Source organism: Urocampus carinirostris, chromosome 14 (assembly GCF_059441175.1).
Source record: "Urocampus carinirostris isolate Australia breed hairy pipefish chromosome 14, RoL_Ucar_1.0, whole genome shotgun sequence".
Lineage (NCBI taxonomy): Eukaryota > Metazoa > Chordata > Actinopteri > Syngnathiformes > Syngnathidae > Urocampus > Urocampus carinirostris.
In genome coordinates this window covers 4,072,428-4,089,606 of record NC_142362.1, presented here as the reverse complement: position 1 = coordinate 4,089,606, position 17,179 = coordinate 4,072,428, and the positions used below count along the sequence as shown (strand labels likewise).

Below are 17,179 nucleotides of genomic sequence, written 5' to 3'. Positions count from 1 at the left end.
GGAGAAGAGTTCTCGCACGTCTCGTCGCATCTCGCGATATTTGAGTCCTTAACATCCGAGCAGCGTTCGTTAGTCACATTCGAATTATATTTGTTAACCAAAAATCTTTTGTTCTGTTATTTTTTGGGCGAGAGTGACAACAATTAATTGTTATTTATTATTTTTGTGTGTCACGTTAAGTGTGTTTTTTGCCATTTTTCGACGCTCCCTTTCAATGTGCAATGACATGCTAGCGGCTAGCTGTGGCTAACTTTAGCGCTAGCAGTTTCTTTAACTTCAACAACCTGCTGGGAAATCCATTTTAACTTAAATTCTTCCAAACAGGATTAGGAGAATGCTGGCTACTGGAGCCGTAAGTATTTATTCTATGGATTTTTAGCAATGCAAATCATTTTAAACCCGGACAATAGTTAAGTCGCGCCACGCTTATTATCATACATTTCCAGAAATATGATAAAAAAGGTGACCACAGATTATTACAGACTATTGACACAATCCCCTGATCTAAAACCTACATGAGGGCAAGGAAAAACTCAAAAACCTCAAGTCACGTTTATTTGTGACGCCCTTAATCACCAAGAGTCTGAAAGGGCTACACAGACCACATATTGCAAACTACCGACTATTATTACACCATTCCCGGATCTAAACCCTACACGTGGGCAAGGAAAAACTCAAAAACCTCTAGTCAAGTCACGTTTATTTGTGACGCCCTCAATCACTAGGAGTCTCAAAGGGCTGCACAGACCACAGATTTTTATAAACTACAGACTATTATGACACCACCCCCTGATCCAAAACCTACACGAGGGCAAGGAAAATCTCAAAAACCTCAATAGGAATCACGTAAACCAACAAGCATTGTTACACCAAGTGATGTTTTCTCATTTTTACAGGCTGTCACCAACGTCACTGCCTTGGCTCAGGTCGACCGGGAAAAGATCTACCAGTGGATCAATGAGTTGTCCAGCCCGGAAACCCGAGAAAACGCGTTGCTAGAACTAAGCAAGAAAAGGGAATCTGTGCCTGACCTGGCACCTATGCTCTGGCACTCCTGTGGAACCATCGCCGCCCTTTTGCAGGTATCCATTTAGCAATACAGTAGACCCCCAGGATGCAACATCGATCTGTTATGGGGTGGGTTTTTCGAGGTGAAATATCCGTATAGCAGGGGATAGACACCTACGGTAATAAGCTAATATGTTCCAAACACCTGCTTTCCTCCCGCCCCAAACATTGTTTAATAGTGTATACTGTCAGGTTCAACCCAACACTTGTAACAAAAACCTGTATACAAAAAAAGACAGAGAGAATTGTGTTTGGTTTACTTGCAAGGGAAGCGAACGGAAAACTGCTTTTGGTTACAGTTCTCGAACTCGCTCCAAAGCAGCCTTCCCTCACCTTGCCTTTTATTCAGAAAAGGAACGCCCTAGTTACAAGGTGGTTTCGACTGCTAAACAGAAAAATGCATTTGAAGGTTAAATGTTCCAGTTTAAAACCAGATCTTGCACAACAACTTGTTAAATGAAATGTGACTGATTAACTCTCTTCCACTATACTCAGGAAAAGGTCCTTGGCCTTCGGGTCAAATCTGTAACTGATTTACACCGTTAGTTCTCTTGGGTGCAGTGGAAAACCTTTGCTGGGAGAATATCCTATTTTTGTAAGCACAATATCTCACAAGCAAACTTATAACACACATAAATTATAGTAAAGTTGAATAACTTGTGTACATTATTCCAACATATACAAAGGACTACTTATATGTAATGTGTGATTAAATAATATCATACATTTAAATACTTGTAAAGGAATTTGTGTCATGTGACCTAAGCCGGTCGAGTGGAGTATCGGGTGGATGCAGAGAGGGTAGAAGCAGGCAACGGCAGATAAAAAAACTAACTTTAAAACTTCCATTTGCGAGTTGTCAAACCCTTAGATGATTAAATCTCCTCGTAAACGTGTAATTGTCATGATTACTGGTGCGAAGCACCTGTGCCCGCTCATTTGGCGCCAACTACTGCGGGTTCTGATTGGCTCTCGGTCAGTATTTGAACCCAGTCCTGTCAGTCCGTCTGCGGACCTCAGTTAACACTAGGCATGCTTTTTTCGACCCTGACTCCCACCTGTTTTTGCTTCTGTCTGTCCCCCGGCTTTGACCCGTTTTTGATCCTGACCAAGTCTGTTCTACCGTTCCGGCTTTCGACCTATTTTGTCCCCGACCATGTCTACTCTCCTTTCCTGGCTTACGACTCGCTTCCGACCCCGGCCATGTTTTTGCTCTCCTGTCTCGGCTACGGACCCGTTTTCAGTTCCCGACACGCCATCGCTCTCCACGGAAGATCCACTTCCGCGTTCAGAGCGACCTGCTTCCCGCGTCCAGCAATCTCCGGATCGTGGGCGCAACCCTTTCTCTTTCTTCCAATTAAACTTGTGAGAAATGCAACCCAAGTGGGTCCTGTCTCCGTTCTGGTCCTGACAGTAATAGTAGTCCTGATCATTGACTAGTTATGGCCATGCAACCTAGCAAGGGTAGTGGTTTGTGTTTGTCTTTGTATTTCTTGATAATCTTAAGCTTCTTCCCATGGTTATCATGTTTTTGCTTCTTCCTTTATTATCACTGCAAGATTTGGACCTGTAGTGAATAAATGCAGCAGAAAAAATATAGTATTGTATCGCTGACTCGCAAAGTCTTTACAAAGAACAGGAGTTTCTTAACTGAATAAAAATAGAAAGTCATTGTGGGAAAGAGTCCAGCCAATTGCACAACTGCATTTTCATGATGGTGTGACGTAAACCAATTGCAGTCCTGCATCTTTAATGATTTCGACCAATAGCAGACAGGCAGCTCAGAGACACAATTGTCATACATACTAACACAGTTCGAATATTCAACACTTGGGCACTCCAATTCATTTGTTGGTGTTGTTTAATGAGGAAAAAACACGTAAAGAGGGTTTAAAACACCGTATTCCTCAATGTCGTACCCCGGGGTTTACTATGTGTCAAAGAAGGGAACTTGTTTTTGATTACTTTACTGTGTTGTACCAGGAAATTGTGAACATCTATCCCTCGATAAACCCGCCCACTCTGACGGCTCACCAGTCCAATCGAGTATGCAACGCCTTAGCTCTTCTTCAGTGTGTCGCCTCGCACCCGGAGACTAGGTAACTCTTGATTTTTCCAATGACTTTTAATGAATTGTTGTGCAGTATGTCACAAAAGTGAGTACACGCATCGTAATTCTGCAGAAATTTTATTATAGTGTTTAACAGAACAATACTGAAGAAATATTGCTGTGACACAATGAAAAGAAGTCCGTGTAAAGCTTATATAGCAGTGTAAATTTAACAAAAGTGTGTACACCCCATAGACACTACACTGCCTAAATGTCCAAACAAAGTACTGCTTGTCATTTTTCCTCCAAAATATGGTGTGACTCATTACTCTTTATAGGTCTCAGGTGTGAATAGGGAGCAGGTGGGTTCAATTTGCAGTACAGCTCTCACACTCTGTCATACTGGTCAGTGAAACTCCCAAGATGGCACACCATGGCAATGAACTATTTGTGGACCTTGAAAAAAAGAATTGTGCCGCTACATAAGGCTGGCCAAAGCCAAGAAGATTGCATAGCCATTGAACTTGAATTGCAGTACAGTGGCCAAAATCCTCCAGCATCTTAAAAAAATCTGGATGCACTCACATTAGGGCTCCTGTTGGACGTTTAAAGCACTGATTTTCAAACACTGTCCCGCGCCACACTAGTGTGCCGTGAGAGATCGTCAGGTGTGCTGTGAGAAATTATCCAATGTCACTTTAAAATAAAAAAAAATATAAAACATGAATTATTTTCTGCAAATATTATGTCATTGTCAAGTGTCTGTGCTGTAAAAACAGGGGGTATTCTAAATTATATTGTAGTTAAACATATTGTTCAGTGTCATTTTATCACATTTTTGGTTAGTGGTGTGAAAAACATGCCCTGGCTCAAAAAAGGTTGAAAAACACAAGATGAGTACAAATATGGTTTTGTCGTGCCTTCTGTCAAGCATGGTGGCGTGAGTGTCATGGTTTGGGGCTGCACGAGTGCAACTGGAAATGGGCAGTTCCATTTCCATGAGGGAAACATTAACTCAAGCATATACTGTGTAATACTAGAGCAGAGAATCATCACCTCCCTGCGGTTTAGCGACTAATGGCTATAATTTGAGGGTTTTTTTGGGTGAGGGGTGTAAATTTACACTGCTATATAAGCTTTATACAGACTACCTTTCTCGACATTATAATAAAATCTCTGCAGAAATGAGAAAGGTGTACTTACTTTTGTGACCTATTTTCATTAATTCTAATATTAAACTATACATCTAAATGTGATTTTTTTTTTTTTTTTCTTCAGGTCGGCCTTTCTGGCAGCTCACATCCCCCTCTTCCTCTACCCATTTCTTCACACCGTAAGCAAAACACGGCCATTTGAGTACCTTCGCCTCACCAGCCTGGGAGTCATCGGTAAGAGTAACATTCATTTCTATTTTCCAAGAAGATTTTCCGTGCATTTTAAGCGATATCTCTGTCGTCCCAACAGGCGCTCTGGTCAAAACAGATGAGCAGGAAGTGATCAACTTCCTCCTCACCACTGAAATCATCCCACTGTGTCTCCGTATTATGGAATCTGGGAGTGAACTCTCCAAAACGGTATTTTCTGAGATGAACTGGTCAAAAGTCAGGTTTAAAAAAAGAGATGCGGTAAACTCCTAGGGTATATCATTGTTCTGTTCGGAGGTTGGGATCGCAAAGTGAAATTGCTGTATAGTGGGGGAGAGAGAAACCTATGGGAATAAGCTAAAGCCTAGCCTCAGGTAAAAACATTGAAAATGTGCATACATATTAAAGATTACCTTGCGGATCTTGGTCAGACGGAGCATCATGTGGAGGGGAGGGTGGTCACATGGCGCCCTCTCCTGCACAGAAAAGGCTATCCCTTTCTTTAGATAATGGAGAGGTAAAAAGAGGTACATGGGAAAAATCTGGCCACAGGGATGGGTTGTACTATGTCTCCTTGACAAGGAGCCAAAGCAGTGGATTTGCCCATCTTTGTCCCTATTGTCCCCTTTTCTCTTTATATCTTTCCCTCTCTTTTTTTCATCTCTTTTCTCCCTATTTCCCTTTTCTCTGAATCTCTCTCCATCTTTATCCCTTTCTCACTTTTTTGACTCTCCCTCTTTCTCCGCCTTAATCTGTTTTTCTATCTTTGTCTTTCTTTCTTTTTCCTTTCATTTTTTCTCTGTCTTTCTATTTCCTTCACTCTTTCTCTTTCTTCCTTTCTCTTCCTCACTTTCTCTCTCGCTATCACTTTTTTCTCTCTTTCTCTACCCCTCCCTCTTTAGCTCTCTTTATTCATATATATATATGGATACAGGGCAGCGGGTGTGCGGCACAGTTCTGAGGTCATGAGATCGAAACCTTCCTGTGCGGAGTTTGCATGTTCTCCCCGTGCTTGTGTGGGTTTCTTCCGGGCACTCCGGTTTCCTCCCACATTCCAAAAAAATGCACGTCAGGTTAATTGGCCGGTCCAAATTGTCCTTAGGTGGGAATGAGCGAGCGAATTGTCTGTCCCTGTGTGCCCTGCGATTGGCTGGCAACCAGTTTAGGGCGTCCCCTGTCCACTGCCCGGAGATAGCTGGGATGGGCTCCAGCACCCCCGCGACCCTACTAAGGATAAGCAGGGCAGATAATGGATGGATGGATATATATATATATATATTGTACCATTAGGAAGCACTACATAATTTACACTGTCCCTTTATTTATATTGACTTTCTTTAAACTTATGAACACCGCACCCTCTTCTGGGGAGCTCTGTTAGGCTCGCTGTCTACTCACACGAGACTCCCGCGTGCTACTTGCATACTTGGCCTCGCCTTTACTGGCTAGTGCCCTTAAAACTTGCCTCTGATTGGCTGGCGCTGTTAAAACCCAAACTGTGACCATTCTGGTTGGTCAAACACCCCATCACTCAAAGATGGAACTATAAAACCTTGAAAAAAAATGGAGTGTGTTGCGATGACACAATCGCACTACGACACGTCGCTCTATCAATTCGATTTTGGTTAATCGTGCAGCCTCACCCATGAGTTTATCATTCCTGGTCTCTAATCACTCCATTTTCTCCCCAAGGTTGCAACTTTTATCCTTCAGAAGATCCTCTTAGACGACACCGGGCTGGCGTACATTTGTCAGACGTACGAGCGCTTCTCGCACGTGGCCATGATCTTGGTAAGATGCCCTCCCTAACTCCTAGTATCGATTATCCCCTCACTGTTTTGACTTTCTTGTCCGCAGGGGAAGATGGTGTTGCAGTTATCCAAAGAGCCTTCGGCGCGTCTTTTGAAGCACGTCGTTCGCTGCTACCTTCGCCTCTCTGATAATCTCAGGCATGCCAGTTTTTGTAGTCTTAGATGTAATTTTGGAGAGAATGCTTTTGGGCGTCGCCCCCAAAAATACGCAGCGAGGAGATATGACAAAAAGGGAACGCGCTTTATAGCATTTGGGACACGTTCAAAGTTCCAGATGTTCAACATTGGCTTTTATAGTGTTCTCAAATAAAGTTAAGATATCTCGTGAAGGTCGTCCGCCCTCAGCATATAAGCTTGTGACTTCTTGCAACAATGTCATCCCACGACCTTCACCAGATGCCTACATACTTATCATTAGTTATCATCCACATTCCACAACAGGAGCACAATACGACTGAGCTCAAATTCTTTTTCAAGGTTGAGTCAACAATGAAATTTCCCTTTTTTCTGGCAAGATTTTCAATTGACTAGACTCCAACCCCTTTACTCGCTCGGACCAACATTCAATATTCTGTGAGGAGTGCTCTGGCAAGGAGACATTTTGCAGGAGAAACATCAAATATCATCTCAAAGTCATCATAAGGTTCCTGAAAAGGTCTATTGAACAATGTAGATTGAAGTTCAAGATTTTGTTGGTTATTGAAAGCAACTACTGTAAATTCCGGACTATAGAGCGCACCTGATTATAAGCCGCACCCACCACATTTTAAGAGGAAAACCGATTTTGTACTTGCACAAGCTGCACCTGTATATAAGCCGCATGCGCCCACATTAAAACATGTAACACAATCACAAAATTAGCCCAAACCCGGCTTTGAGTCCCGCGATTGTAACTGAATATAATGTACACAGTCCAAAAATTACAGCCGGCAAAATGAACCGAAAATGATAGCGGTACTTAAAGTTTGATGCAGACCTGCAAAGTCCAGGTATCCGTTGAAACTAATCCAAGTAAAAAATGTCTATATTTCCAAAGGTAAGGGTGGGAAAAATATATATCCACCATTGTCCGCCGCGACAACAGGTCTCACTCACCTTTACCCCACTTCCCGTCAGCCCGCGTTTGCTCCGCCCCTCTTTTTTAATTTGCAAAACATATCAGAATAAGTGTCTCAAATAAACACATTACAAAAATATACAGGTGCAAATACATATTATACATCGGTTACACATATTTACAAAGAAAGACGGTACACCGAGAGAGTTTTCAAAGCTTTAATTATAATATAACTTTCATCCCAAACCGTGCCTGTGAAGGGTAGCAAAACGCTACTAGCAACACGCTCGCGACACAGCAAACAGGTCTGTTAAAAAAAACATACTGTATTTGTAGAAACCACGGTAAACCGTCCTCATCTTCCTCCTTATAACTGACGTTACTAAAGTCGTCTTCCCCAGTATGGGAAAGAGGCTTTGTCATATAAACGTGGTCCCACGCTCCCTTATTCAAAATCACGCTAGTCAAGTGAAGTTTACGTGCAGTAGCTCTGTTTCCTTCCTTATCGGACTGCTCGTTTGCTTTTAGTTTGAAAGCTACGTCATGTGCCTTTCTTTTAGCAATTTGCATGATGAGGATACGTCTACGCTAATTTAATTTGTGCACAAGCTAAGAAGTTGCAGTCTTCCTCGGCGCATATATTCCACCGGTCTAAATCTTACCTTTTGTACTCGAGCGCCGCTGGCGCCTGTTAGAAAAATGACATAAATTGGCCGCATCACTGAATAAGCCGCAGGGTTGAAGGTTTGGGAAAAAAGTAGCGGCTTATAGTCCGGAATTTACGGTATACAGTCATTGAAGATGGCTGTTGCCATCCATTAGGAGGAGCTCTAACATCATCATTTGTGTTCAGGGCCAGAGAAGCTCTACGGCAGTGTCTGCCCGACCAGCTGAAAGACAGCACCTTCGCCCAGGTCCTAAAGGACGACACCACCACCAAGCGTTGGCTGGCCCAGCTGGTGAAGAACCTCCAGGAGGGCCAAGTGACGGACGCCAGGGGCATCCCATTGGCCCCGCAGTGACACATTCGCTAAAGTCGCTTGCGCTATTCCGAAATGCGGTGCTAGGACTCTGCTGGGTAAAGGGCTCCATTTTGATTTGATCCTGTTCAATTCTACGCTTACAATTTTGAAGATTTACCTGGGGATACTCTCAAAAACATCTGTGCTTGGATGAAGAATCGAGGAGAAACTGGGAAAATCCCAGAGTATCCCACCTTAGAATCTGCAGGTCCCCAAGTGAGAAAACGTGGAGGTTACATGAATACACAATTACAGAACAGTTCAATATGGCGTCAGAGCTACTTTGTGGCCTGAAAATATCTTGTCCTTGTATTTTTGTTATATTTGGGGCACCGTAAATATTGGTTGATTTTTGGCCACCTGAATTTGGGCTATTTCCAAAAGCTTTTGTTGGGTTGGAATCAAATGTAACTGTTTTGTACTGAAAACTGTAAATACTGTAACTCATGATGTCCTATCAAATGTCCACGTTAGCACGTCAACGACTGCCTGCCTTTCAGAGTTTTTTTCATCTCTTTTTGTTGGTTACGGAATTTCTAGTACGTAACATATAGGCACCGTTAGAACAACAGGATTGTTTATTTTGGACGAATAAACGTTTGTTTAAACTCTTCAATTTTGTCCTCTAATAGGTTGGTCGTTTTGGTTGTAACATTTCTCAGAATTCACGGTGTGAATATAACTTGTTTTTATATTCCTAAATATAAAAACAATCTTTCACACACACACACACACACACACACATAAGGTAACGTTTCAATAATCAGTCTAATTGCATCTTTTGTACGTTTATCAGTCTTGCACTCTTTTATTTTGAAGTCGCATTTCCGGTGTATTTTTTTGTTTCCTGTGTGAATAAAGTTAACTGGACACACGGGGGCGGGCCACAGGAAAGAGCTCTCCCGCTTGGGAAATTTATTTACCTTAATGCTTGTTTTTATTTGAGTAATTCTGCCAACATAGAGTTTATATAAGTTTTAACTTTATCACTTCATGCTAGCTCGGCTTCAGTTGCTGTTGTTTATTTGTTTGGCCTTTAATCACAAAGAATCGATTGCAAACTACAGACTATTATGACATCATACACTAATCTATCTATCTACCCAGGTCACACCCCTCGAGATCTAAATCCCCGTAAAATATTTCCTTGCTTTAATTTCCTCTTTGTTCTTAATATTAGTTCTTAATATTATGCAACTTATTGAGAGTAGACATTTGTGTGCTCTCTATATGTCTTGACCATAGGGGGCTTTGTTTCCCTGGTCATCATGTTTTTTGTTTCTCCCGCTCGCATCACTGCAAGCCTTGGGACTCATAGCCAATAATTAGAGTAGAAAAAAAATCCAGTATTAAATCGCCAACACGAAAAGACTACAAATAACATGAGATTTTGAGATGAATGAGAGAGAGAAAGGCATTGTGAGAAGTAGTTCAGACAAACGCATATCGACGTTTTCATGATACCTTGACACAAATCGAGCATCTTCAAGAGTTTGAAATTTATGTTGACGTAAAAAAGGAAAAAAAGACAACAAAAGCACGCATTGTCTTTTTTTGTTTACTACATTTGTCATTTTTCCCGACATGTATTCATTTGTAAACTAATATAAAGATGAGATAGGCATTGCGGGAGAGAGTTCCGCCAATAGGATATTCGTATTTTCACTATGCTGTGACATTAGCCAATAGCTGACCAGCATTTGATTTGATGCCGACCAATCGAAAGGCATCTTAGAGACAGAACTGTCATTAATACCGACATTGCACGTTGTTGCTCACATTTAGAATGTGTGTTAAGATGTTTATCTATTTTTGGGCAATTTTTGAGTAAGTAAGTAAAAGTACTTTTACTTCAGAATAATATGACTTCGGTAGAAGTAAAAAGTAGTCATCCAGAAAATAGCTTGAGTAAAAGAAAATAGGTAGTCAAGTATTGAGTAACCTTAGCAACATCTTGTTTTTTTAAACAACTATCCAATTAGATCATTAAATCCTCAAAATGCAGCCAATCAATTAATTACAAGTCTGAGTAATTGTAAGTCTCTGTACTCAATTTGTTTAGGTAAGCCCTCTGTGGAATAATATATGAGGCTACAGCTATATACACTGTGCATACAGTACAGTTAAAAAATGTGCTTAACCCTGCTCAGAAGTGCCACCTGGTGGTTGTTTGGGTCACTCGACCATAATCCGTTCCAGAACCCTGTTCGAAAACCGATTTTGTTCGATCACCGAAATCGTTTTTCCCATTAAAAATAATGTAAATCGTTTTAATCCGTTCCAACACCCTGAATATTTACCTTGAATGTTCAACGTAAACATAAAGCTAACCAAGGCTAATCGTACGTTCGCGTTATTGTAATCTTCCGTACGAAAGATTACGCTAGCATGAACGTGTAAAAATAAAAACATCAGTTCGTTTACAAGTCATTTAGCACCCGGGTCTCCACAACAATTGGTGAGAGGTTCATTGGAAAGGGGGCTCCGTTCCAACACCCTCAATGTTTACCTTGAATGTTTAACGTAAACATCAAGCTAATCGTACGTTCGCGTTATCGTAATCTTCCGTACGAAAGATTACGCTAACGAACGTGTAAAAATAAAAAAAAGGATAAAGAAAATAATTATGGATAGGATTTCTTACCTTTGTGGTGGTCAGCAGAAGGCGCAGGTGGACGGCCGTTGCTCGCTTATAGCACTCACTCCCTTAGCCAAATCACTAGATTTCACAGCCTCCTTATTCTTTAGTATCGTACTGATCATAGATTTAGCCATGATGTATTCCCTAGCAAGATCAGACACTCGCACACCTCCTTCATATTTTGCTATTATTTATTTCTTAAATGCAATAGTTGTACGCACTACTTTTCTTTTTTTCACCTGTAGCAACTTTGCTGCTTGCACTGACTTTCTTCGGAGGCATAATAAGGGGCTAAAACACCCGTACGCCGCTCAGCATGGCACCCTAGCGTACGCACTCACGCATTACCGGCGTATCAACTCCGATTTTTTGACCGAACAGCGAAGCAAGAATTTCTCGAAATTTTTGGTCGAACACCGATTTGTCCGAACTGAGAGGCGTTCGAAAACCGAGGTTCCACTGTACTGTAGTAGGGTCAGCTGATTACGGCCAAGCTCTCCAGTGCCTCACACATATTAAAAAGAGGTAGAGAGGAGACACAACCAAGTTGTGCAACTACTTCTACCAAAAATAAAATACAGTATATTCTAGAAAGGAACATAAACACTGAGAATCTTTCTCAATAGTAGGGTCAGCTGATTATGGGCAAGTTCTCCAGTGTCTCACACATATCATGAAGAGGTAGAGAGGAGACACAACCAAATTGTGTTACTATCGAAAATCCAAATAAATTCTAGGGAGGAATATAAACTATTCGAATCTTACTAACAAATAGTGTCAACCAATTGAATATTATAGCATGGCGTCAAGTGACTAGTTATTGGGTATTTTTTATCTACATCTGTGACGTCCTGATAACTACCATGCATGTGATGTTAAGTCATGTTTATTTTTAGAGCCGGGTAAATCAGAACAATGTTTAGTCCAAATATTGTTTTACTTTATTTGTATTTTTTTAAAGAAATTCAGAATTTTAGATCATATTTGTAAAAGTATTTTTCTGGTAAAATAAGAATACTTAAAACTACGTATTTCTTATTTTTCCCTGTTCTGCAAGTTAAATACTTCATTATATATGCTTTTATTTTGAATTTTTTTTTTTTTTTTTGTAAAATCCGGAAATGATAAATAAAACAAAATTGCTGCTTTTAAGTCAGCCAAAGTTCTCTCCTTTTCCCCAAGAGGATACCTTAAAGCAGGGGTGTCAAACTCATTTTACCTCGGGGGCCACACGATAGAACAAACATTCTTTCGGGGGCCGGACTAGAATATTAGAGAGAAACAAAAAGGGAGAAAGAAAAAGAGAGAAAGAAATAAAACAAAGTGAAGGAGAGAAAAAGAGAGAGGGTGGGACAATGAAAGAGAGAAAGGGAGAAAGAGAGAGAAGAGAGAGGGAGAGAGAATGTGAGAAACAAAAAAGATATAAAGACAAATAGTGAGAGAGGGGGAAAGAAAGAGAGAGAAAGAATGATATCCAAAGATAAATAGAAAGAGAGAACGAGGGAAGGAGAGAAAAGAGAGGGAGAGAAAGAGAATGGGAGAAGGAGAGAAGGGGAAAGCAGGAGAGAGCGAAAGAGAGAAAAGGAAAAATGGAATAGAGAGCAAAAGAAGGTAAAAAGACACAGAGAGAGAAAGAGACAAAGAGAAACAAAGAAAAAGAGACACAGAAAGTGAAAGAGAGAGAGACACAGAGTGAGAGAAAAAGGGAGGAAAAGAGAGAGCGAGAGAGAGAAAGAGAGAAAAAAAATAGATTCAAGTACACCGTCTTTGTGAGACGCACCTGGTTTTGGCAACATCAAGTGGACATATTTAGACCTGCAGCTCGTTTTTCTCTTTCGCTTCTCTGAGCGTTGTCTCACGGGCCGGATTCAATCCCTTAACGGGCCTGATCTGGCCCCCGGGCCGCATGTTTGACAGCCCTGCCTTAAAGCTTCCATTATCCTGACGAACGCATTTGAAAGCGAGAGTGTGCTCTCACAGAAGCTGTTCTTAAGTAGAAGTTCTTCTTGCCAAATTCCCTTTTACGAGCATTAGCTCCATACTGCAGTCCATTAGCCGGACTGCAGGCAGGAAATGGCGGCAAATTTAGTCAGCTTCACCTATTTACTTATGACGTTTTTCAGCAAACAGGAGTTTGCGTAATATATATAAAGTCTGCTAAACATAAATCAAGAATTTAATGTCATGATTACTGATGTGAATCACCTGTGCCCGCTCTTTTGGCGCCAACTGCCTCGGACTCTGATTGGCTCCCTGTCCTTATCAAACCCACTCCTCTCTGTCGCCTTTTGTCAGTCCGTCTGCGAACCTCTGTTAACACTAGGCAAGCCTTGTTCGACCCGGACTCCCACCTGTTTTTTTGCTTCTGTCTGTTCCCCGGCTACGACCTGTTTTTTATCCTGACTACGTCGACTCTCCCGTCCCGGCTTTCGACCTCTTTTTGTCCCTGACCCGACCACGTCTGCTCTCCTTTCCTGGCTTACGACTCGTTTCCAACCCCGACCCCGTTTTTGCTATCCTGTCCCGGCTACTGACCCGTTTTTCAGTTCCCGACACCGCCATCGCTCGCCACGGCAGATCCACTTCCGCGTTCAGAGCGACCTGCTTCCTGCATCCAGCAATCGCCGGATCGTGGGCGCAACCTTTCTCATTATCTCATTAGCTGCACCGCTTATCCTCAGTAGGGTCGCAGGGGTGCTGGAGCCCATCCCAGCAATCATCGGGCAGTGGGCAGGGGACACCCTGAACTGGTTGCCAGCCAATCGCAGGGCACACGGGGACAGACAACTCACTCGCTCAGTCACACCTAGGGACAATTTGGCCAATTCACCTGAAATGCATGTCTTTGGAATGTGGGAGGAAACCGCAGTGCCCAAGGAAACCCACGCAAGCACAGGGAGAACATACAAACTCCGCACAGTAAGAGCTGGATTTGAACCCACGCAGGAGGTTCCCACGACCTCAGAACTGTACCACTGTGCCGCCGTGCTGCCCGCAACCCTTCTCTTCTTTCAATAAAACTTGTGAGAAACGTGACGCAATTGGGTCCTGTTTCCGTTCTGGTCCTGACATTTAATAGGTGTATAATACTGTAACCATTTTAAAATAACTGTACAACTTGGCAGCGCCCTCTTGTGGCTCCTTTGGAAAACGTAATTCATAAATCCACCAATTAGAATGTAAACTCTAAACCAGCTGAGCTATAAAAGAGTTGTACAGTACCATGAAATAGTATTTGTCCCCTTCCTGATTATTGTTATTATTATTATTTTTGCATTTTTATCACTCAAAGGTTTCAGATCATCAAAATATTTTTAATACCGCACAGACACAACCCAAAGAAATATAAAATTCACGTTTGAAAGGTTGATTCAATTTGTTATGGTACCAAAAAATCAAAATCCGGCCCTAGGTGAAGAAGTAATGTTGGACAATGTGAAGATTTTATAGGATGCCAGTTCCTTATTTTGAGTAATATTGCACACTGTTGTGTTTTGAATAAAAAATCATTGTCGCTATTGGTCAATCACATCGTTATTCTTAGACCTCCACACCCCTTAGGGCTCATCTGTTTTTGTAACCTTAGAGGAGGCTCTGGGGAGGGCTTTAATACAGGGATGGAATTCTCTTATCTGAAAGTGTCTCTCCAGGTCCTCGTTGGAAGTTTAAAATCCATTGATGTCTTCTCTCCTTATTTTAGAATATAATCTGTCTTTATTGTCATTGATATAAACGCTGTGAAATATTGTATGGAACGAGGTTAGACATGACACACCAGGGAGCTGGAGAGCCATTAGCCGCTGCACCCATGCATGCCGCCATCTTGGCTAGTGAAGAAGGGTAGTGGATTTTGATCTTGTCCTGTTGGTAAATTAAGAGGCTGGATAAACTGCATTTTATTGGCAGAATGTGTTCAGGAGACCACCGCAATACAAGTCTTAAATCGGACAATATTAGCAACAGTATATGACATTTCGAAACAAGATTCTAATACCTTTTTTGAGGTGTTGTATAGGTCAACAGGAAACCGCAACTTCAGTTTTCCGCTTGCACCTTGGTCTCTTGGTTTCTTGACATGGGGGAGAAGTGAACGTTTTTTCGCTTGAACTTCCTGGTATTAGTTTGAACTTGTAGTTTGCATTGAAAATATTAGGACTATATGAATATATGATATATACTTATGAACAGCTTCTGTGAGATCACACTCTCGCCTTCAAATGCATTTTCAGGATAATGGAAGCTTCACGCTATTCCTTTGGGGAAAAGGAGAGAACTTTGGCTGAATTAAAAGCAGCAATTTTGTTTTTTTATTTCCGGATTTCACAAAAAAAATATTGATTTCCAAATAAAAGCATTTATAATGAAGTATTTCACTTAACAGAACAAGAAAAAAAAAGAAATACATAGTTTTAAGTATTCTTATTTTACCAGCAGCATTCGTAAGCATGTTTTACAAATATGATCTAAAATTCTGAGTTTCTTAAAAAAAAAAATACAAATAAAATAAAAACAATATTTGGATGAAACATTGTTTGTTCTTATTTACCCGGCTCTAAAAATAAACACGACTTAACATCACATGCATGGTAGTTTTCAGGACGATAGTAATCGAACCGATAACGGACAATTCATTTATTTATTTAGAATTCAATACGAAAATATCCATTTATATTAAAAGCTGATATACTTCATGTATAATAGGTCGACACTGTATAATGATCTGCCAGCTGCCGTATTTAGACCCTCCTTCCTTAATCTAAGCCAAAATATCTCCAAGCAGTGGATCAGGGGCCCCAGTGGTCGGATAGGCATAGCAAAGCCATATATGTAACCGCAGTGTACTTGTCCCACCAAAGATTCACATTCACGCTGGACTGGATGATGAGGTTTTTAATTACAGTTACTGCAAATGAATGAGTCACAACATTAGCTTTTCTGCTGGCTTTGATCTCTTTGATCTCAGTAGCAGTTCTCTCTGAAGACTGTCCAACAAAGCATATCAAAGAGCTTTCTTTTCAATTGACATAAAATCGTTTTTAGAATATCACAATACATTTCTACATCCATTTTAACAAGATACTTTTAACAAGAGATCGTATAATAGATTTTTAACGTTTACAATGAATTCAACATATTTTTCTTTAGTCTGAATTTTAACCAACATCATCCTTTTTAATGTATATGAGAAAATAAAAATAAAAACAATAATGAGTATAAAAACGGGTACAATTTATCTGCAAACGAATGAGTTACAACATTGGCTTTTCTGCTGGCTTTGATCTCTTTGATCTCTACAAGGGGAATTACATTTTAGTAAAACAGAAACAAAACGAAAATAAATCTAAACAGCTTGACAATATCAATCACATTACTGTGCATGTTGAGAGATTCGTCAGCTGGGGTTATAATGTTTAAAATGAACTTCTTTTGTGGAACACCAAAAGATGTGTCTTACCGTTGGCAGCTCTCTCTGTAGACTGCCGACAAACCCCGCCTCCCGGTCACATGTCAGATGCCAAAACCAAACCCCACCCCATACCAGCAGATGGCACTGTTGGACTTATCATTGCAGGACACTTACCAAAAACTAAACACATATTTCAGCAGGAATTTCAATAAAACAAAAGTTATTATTACACCCGTATCTCCAAGCAGTGGATCAGGGGCCCCAGTGGTCGGATAGGCATAGCAAAGCCATATATATATATATATATGTGTGTATATTTCACTGGTTTGTACACATTTTTCATGGCCAAATTCATGCACCATTCAAACACTCTTAAAGCCAATACTCCAATTTTTCCAGCACCTTCAAAGGAAGAAATCTAGCGCCAAACCAAAGAACATTTTGTTTTTTGTTGATTTTTTTTTCTTTGATAACTAAAATAAAGTGGCGATCCTGTTACTGGCACATAATTTGTGCTATTTTCAGCACCTATGATGTATATACAATATCAAAAATCAAGCCTTTTCACGGATTTCAAGCACCCGTACCAACCCTGATATTTGATTATTTGTTTGTTTATCTGCTTATCTGTTTTGAGTGTCTACTAAAGTAAAATGTGACACCCTCCTTTGTGAATCTACGAACTGCTGCCACTGAGAACATTTGGCAAGCGATGCCCACAAACGCAGCGAAAGGAGAAAAAAGCCGCAGAGGGAAAGA

The 17,179-nt window shown here is 40.9% G+C and overlaps 1 protein-coding gene across 1 annotated transcript; it reads left to right on the top strand.

Annotated features, from left to right (window-relative positions):
* The first annotated feature begins 6 nt into the window (after window positions 1–6).
* cnot9 (CCR4-NOT transcription complex subunit 9) lies at window positions 7–8,560 on the top strand. The gene is made up of 8 exons (XM_088352708.1): window positions 7–352; window positions 897–1,082; window positions 3,052–3,167; window positions 4,397–4,506; window positions 4,583–4,692; window positions 6,175–6,273; window positions 6,340–6,431; window positions 8,204–8,560. Exons 1-8 carry the CDS (start codon window positions 335–337, stop codon window positions 8,370–8,372), a joined length of 900 nt encoding a protein of 299 aa, XP_088208834.1. The 5' UTR covers window positions 7–334; the 3' UTR covers window positions 8,373–8,560.
* The last annotated feature ends 8,619 nt before the right edge of the window (window positions 8,561–17,179 follow it).

Excerpts from the sequence above, each read along its gene's own strand:
- cnot9 (XM_088352708.1), top strand. Across the intron at positions 3,168-4,396 it reads GCCTCGCACCCGGAGACTAG|GTCGGCCTTTCTGGCAGCTC; the intron begins GTAACTCTTGAT and ends TTTTTTCTTCAG. Across the intron at positions 6,274-6,339 it reads CGCACGTGGCCATGATCTTG|GGGAAGATGGTGTTGCAGTT; the intron begins GTAAGATGCCCT and ends TCTTGTCCGCAG.